General features: G+C 36.7%; 1 protein-coding gene across 3 annotated transcripts; it reads left to right on the top strand.

The window, feature by feature from the left end:
* Window positions 1-657: 657 nt before the first annotated feature.
* On the top strand, window positions 658-3,311 carry LOC141900059 (mitochondrial ribonuclease P catalytic subunit-like). Of its 3 annotated transcripts, none has more exons than XM_074786773.1 (8): window positions 658-761; window positions 930-1,686; window positions 1,834-2,023; window positions 2,114-2,158; window positions 2,271-2,511; window positions 2,591-2,727; window positions 2,885-3,077; window positions 3,162-3,311. In XM_074786773.1, exons 2-8 carry the CDS (start codon window positions 954-956, stop codon window positions 3,297-3,299), a joined length of 1,677 nt encoding a protein of 558 aa, XP_074642874.1. In that variant the 5' UTR covers window positions 658-761; window positions 930-953; the 3' UTR covers window positions 3,300-3,311. The 3 variants fall into 3 exon arrangements, with proteins under 3 accessions (XP_074642874.1, XP_074642882.1, XP_074642890.1); XM_074786781.1 differs by having other exon boundaries at window positions 662-761; window positions 942-1,686; XM_074786789.1 differs by having other exon boundaries at window positions 688-761; window positions 968-1,686.
* Window positions 3,312-5,979: the final 2,668 nt, after the last annotated feature.

The raw sequence follows: 5,979 nt of genomic DNA, 5'->3' as shown, positions 1-5,979 counted from the left end.
TTGTGCTTATAAATTGTTTCTTTTCTATTTCGTTCCTTTATGCCCCGAAATAAGTGAATGTCATAGATTCGAATCTAGAACCGTTCCTATGAGCCAGATGTCCCACCAAATATTCTGCACTACAAAATCCTTCAAAACTCATCTCGTTAATATTAGTAGTTACAGCAGGTGGCGTTTATCAGAGGAGCCTACATTACTTATGACAATGTCTTATGACGTGCACTCAACTGTCAATGAATGGGATGTCAAATGCCTGTCAAAGTGATCCACCCACAGGGACTTGACACAAAAGGATTTTGACCCCAGTATCCAAGGTACTATATATAAAAAGACTTTCTATATAGTACCTAGGATACTGGGGTCAAAATCCTTTTGTGTCAAGTCCCTGTTGATCCACCAACTGTCAATGGGATTAAGCACGTGTATTGTGTTTACAAGCACAGTAGCACACGCCCACTTACCAAATTCAATTCAGTACTTTATTGGACTAATTAATCAGCTGTTGTTTATTAAAGTATTATACATAGTGATTTAAACAGAGGAGAGAGTAACGGCAGAGACAAACAATAGATGACAAAATAGCGAAATAGATTTATAAGAATAAGAAAAACATGAGTTTAACCGCGACCAATCAGCGCGCGATACTGAAAGTATGTGGAGCCGTCGTCGTAGCAGTCAACACAACACATGCATGGAATTTCGGAATTTCTTCTAATAATATTCATTTGCTGAGTAAGCCAGTTATCTAAGGCGTATCATTGGTAAGTTATACATACAAACTATCTAATTTAATTAGTTTATCGATGGAACAACAGTGAATAAAGTATGGAAATGCATTTTATTCGTAATTTTTGATTGTGCCTGAAAATTGTGCTAATTACCAAACAATACCAATAATGTCTAATAGTAATATTATATACGTTTAAAAGATTTTTTTCTAGGGCATTGTTACAATGTTCCTTACCAGACAGATCTCAACATGGATTCTAAGGCAGGGTGTGCCTCTGACGAGATTCTGCAAGAAAACGATGCCCTTAACTGTTCAATTCAGCATCGCTCGGCTAAGGCCTAGATGGTACGCAACAAACAGTGTCCTACGTGAAAATTCAAGAAAAAAAGGCTATGGAAGTGCATCTCATCGCAAGTCATCTCCACCAAATCTTCTAGCATCAGCATTTCGTAATGAAGAATTTACAAATCTGTCAATCAGCATGGCTGATGAGGGGGATAAATATATGACAATTGATGAATGGACTAGCATTCAGAATTTGGTCAAATCGCAAAGAATCCCTGAAATACTTCGTACTATTTGGCCCACTACATTTATGATGTATTTCGGATCCCTGAGGCATATTGCGAGAGGGAAATCTTTGAAGGAATTCGTAATGGCGCAAACCGATTTGCCCGATGTGCACATAACATTCCTCAGTAAATATATGGTGCTATTAAGTATATCAAAGTTGAACGAAGTAGATGAAATTTTAGAAAGTTATGAACTTCTCAAAGAAAAGACACAAGTTTTCGATATAAATACGGCATCTGACGTTATCAAAGGACTTTCAAAAACTGTGCGCTGGAAAGACTGTTTAAGCATATTGGAAATGGTGCGATTTTCAAGTACGCCGACTGCATCTCAATACCATGAAATAATAGACAGTGCTTTCAGAGAAAACGATTTCAAAATAGGTTTGTATTGTTATTGGAATAATGCAATTGATATCTTGTAAGCCTCTGTATCCATCCAATACCACTTAATTTTATGAATTTAGACTGATCAAGCCAATATTGTGCGTGTACTTATTTATGTTGAACCACGCTAATTTTCGTTTTCAGGTTTTGATCTGATGGAACAAATGGCCACTGATGGCATTTATTTGAGGTCAAACGTACTATTGACATTACTAGAATCAGCCTTGCAAATCAAAGACATGCAACATGTGGAACATGCTTTTAGATTATTGAGGAAGTATGAATGGTACCCATCATCGGATTTTGCAAACAAGTTGGTTAATAGCATTTCAAGGTTCATATTCTTTGTCCTTATTAGATCTGAAAAATCAATAGTTCTCTCTCTGTAATGTTGTTCACACTTGAAACTTGATATTTTCGCTAGGATTTCTGATGATTGGAATGCGGAACTGGCATCAGTGGATAATAGGTAAATGAGAATGTGAGAATGTGCGATAACCAATATTTTGTGAAATCCCAGTGAAACTTTGTATTGAAGCTGAGATCACTGAAGTAGTAGATGATTTGTTATGATTTTTAAGGAGTATTTGCTTGGCATGTCGCCATAAAATGGAACGATATTCGTTGAACCAGGATACATTTCGACAGCTACAAGACAGATTTTTGAAGAGGTCAATTATTGGAAGAGATGTTTTTTTGAAAAGCAATCCTTCAGAGTTGGACGATTTCAAATCGTTTCTGGAAAAGAAAGCACCATTTGACATTGTCGTTGATGGGTTGAATATTGCTTTTAAACATTGTGGACGACCACTTTCCAGTGTTGTAAGTCTGAATTACTGCTGAAAGGAATTTGGTAGTTGGACATGTATTTTGAACTTTTTGTCAATGTTATCTATTTCAGTTGCTAAAGTTGGTTATATATTTTTCTGAAAGACAGAATAAAAAGGTGTTGGTTATTGGCCGACATCACATGCAGAGACAGTGGAAAGAAATGAAACAAATTGAACAGATCGCTGATGTCTTCTATGCCAGTAATATGTACATAACTTTATTTCTCATTTATTCACCTTTCGTAGATCATGGTACCACAAAACATGTTTAGTTGCTGGAAATTATCTTTCCCCCATGAAAAGATTCCAAAAAATATCTATCCTATTGACATACACAGTAATACTCCTGTTGTTTCATCTTCCAGATCTCAGGATGATCCATTTCTTCTGTATGCGGCTTTATACAGCGGAATGAATACGAATATTGTAACTAGCGATGAGTTGCGAGATCACCGATTTTTACTTGGGCCCGAACTAGCCCGCGTTCTGAAGTCATGGCAAAGGGCTCGACAGATAGAATTTCTTGGAATGCGAGGGAGAGACTTTTTAAAACTGGAGGTAATTTGACTGGACTCTAGATTGAATAAAATTACTTAGTTCTTTTCATGCCCTAATAATGATGGACTTCAATTTCTCTTTCAGTATCCAGTGAAACATGTTGTATTAGCGCAACAGAGTAGCGACTCATGGCATATTCCTTTTGACGATGGAAGTGATAGACCCTCCTACAAAGAATCAAATTCATGGATTTGTATACAAAGAAATGAAATAAAAAGATGATGTTAAATGAAATGATTTACTTTTATCAATTTCGAATGGGATATTTCTATCTAATCTATCTATACACCAATCTTCATCGCACGTAGGAGTCAGTTGCAGACATGGCTTAGATTAAAGACCATCTTAGTTCTATATCCAATCTTACGACTTAAGATCAGTCTTGAGATTTAAAACCACTGTCGGATTCATGGTATTAATAGTGTGACTCAAACTAGGCCCCAGCTGCTTTTAAAAGAGGACCTACTACAGCAAGTGGAACATGAAAATTTTGTTGGACCCTGACTATAAGCTTATTCACTATTTTAGCTTCCATTCCCTATTTTAGCTTCAATGAATTGTTATTTTGATACCCTAATACGTATTTTCATATCAATGAGCTATTCCGCGCCGAATTTCGTGTTATTAGAGCTCGTCGCTCGGCCCGCACGCGTCGTCGTTTCAGGTGACGGTTTGCGCTTTCTATTTATGTTGTGGTCGCTGTCATTTTTAATGGCGGCCGTGACTACATGACGCTAACTCTTCTGTAAGTTGAATTCTTGAAATGCTGCTCGCTTTTTACGGCGCTCCATCACATCACAGCACGACCGAAAACCGAATAGAAGTCATGCAGTAACATGTGGGATTACCGACTAATAATTGCTTCTGGTTGACGCTGTAAACATGGCGCTTGAAAGTTCAATTTTGGAAGATTTACGGGAACTTGAACTCGAAGAGCGCACGATCAAAGATCTCAAGGTATATTTGTTGTACGCCGCAAATCCGCTACCAATTTATATCTTAGAGAACCGCAGCTAGGCCTAACAGTATATGCAGATATCAGCATAGAGAAATTAAATGTGATAACATGATTGCAGTGTCATTGAGGAGTGAATGAAAAGTTGGCCTAGTCGCCAACAAAAACATGACAGTTGAAAAGCCAAATCCAACTTGGCTTGTCAAAATGCCTCATTGGCATTATTTTTGGCCTACTCATTTAAGAGTGTAAAAAACCAATCCGTCATCATGTGCCTGTTCTTTGTGGATAAGAAGGCTAATTAAATTACATTGAAGCCCTTGTTCGTCAACTTAAAATAGTAATTCACTATAAATTAGCATTTTTTCCTATTTTTACTCCCAAAATTTCTGGTTTTTGTTTTGAGTAAAAAGAATGGATTTTTTTTTCGTTTTGCAGACTCAAGAGGAAATTGAAAAATTAACTGTAGATGAACAATTAAATGATATAGAAAGATCAATATTTCTTTTGAGGTAAGATGTTTTGGTAAGCAGTTAGTTGAGCCCAAAATTTAGCATCTAGTTAGAGTTAGGCTATGTTTACGGGCACCTAAGCTGCAGTTTTGCATTGCACCAAACTGGTAATGGCAAGATTCTCATTTATGTCAATTTCTACTTAGTCTCTTAATCAACATCTATTTTTAGCCTAGTCATCAATTACACGTCGATTGTCGATGAATAGGTTTCATAGAAAGAAGCAAGCAAAACCAAGAAAAACTGTTTATATTATTGCGCTGCCAATTTGCGATATCAATAAAAATCGATGGCAATGGCGATGAGTGCGTGACGATATACGCCGTAATCTTAGTTCATTAAGTCGTTCAGCTACCTGAAGGGCGGATGCGCATTGTAAATGCATAATAGAACACTTGAATTACTGTCTTGCGTGGAATTTAAGATTTCGTTTTCCATAAGAATATTCTAGTAGTAGATACTTCCCACGGTTTTCTTTGAAGAGATCTTATCTTTGATCAATTTTGGAATTTCCATTCATTGGCGTGCATAGCAAGGTTTTCAAAATGCAGAATGGGTCCATTTCCATTGTCAGGGTATAGATCAGTCATTTTCATGTTTAACCATTGTTTTAGCCTCAAATGTTAAATTAACTTAAGCAGTTCCTAAATTCCTAAATGGACATGTAGTTACTGGAATTGTCTTGAGTTTTGTGGGACCTTCCAGTCTATGCAAGATCACATGGAGACAGGTTCCCTGGGATTATCAATCACTTTCCTAACTAGCTTCCACTGTAAGAGGATTACCAAGAGCTTAATGTCAGTTAGCCTATTGTATTTTGCATGTTTGGCTACGATTATCCAGTTTTAGTCTCTGTGAAATGCTAGAAACAATTTCTGGCAGGCGACAGTTTTTATCATTATTCACTGATTCCAATAGTCGTGAATTGCTTGGCCCTATAATATCTCTGGCGACTGGAAAATGTTTTTGTTTGGTGAGGATCTTAAATATTATTATCTGATTATTGACGAATGATTTATTCAAATCAATATTAATTTCTTTGAGGTATTCATGGTTGACTCTAAAGTACATCGATCTGTTGTGATGTATGAATGATACCATTTAGGCCTATCGCATGCACGGTTAAACACGTTTTGAAAAAACAATGAAATGAAAAGGAATTTTTATTCTCACGCTACCCGTCAATTATCAAGAACTGGTTGTCGTGGTCAGAGGGTTGTTAGTACCGGGTTGATTGAGAGATGTCAATCGGAAAATGTCACATTAATATTGATAAATGATTTTGCTTTGATTGCTTCATTAGGATTCATTCAACGCCTCTACCTATAATGACATTTCTTTTCAATAACGATTACAGATTTCATTTGGTTAAATGTTTTCTGTACCGAGTGAGATCTGAGCATCGCGGTAGTTTCCCCTTTCAAGCTGGCTAGTG

Source organism: Tubulanus polymorphus, chromosome 1 (assembly GCF_964204645.1).
Source record: "Tubulanus polymorphus chromosome 1, tnTubPoly1.2, whole genome shotgun sequence".
Classification (NCBI taxonomy): Eukaryota; Metazoa; Nemertea; class Palaeonemertea; order Tubulaniformes; family Tubulanidae; genus Tubulanus; species Tubulanus polymorphus.
Note: the sequence above shows the minus strand (reverse complement) of the source record. Positions and strands in the feature narration are given on the sequence as shown.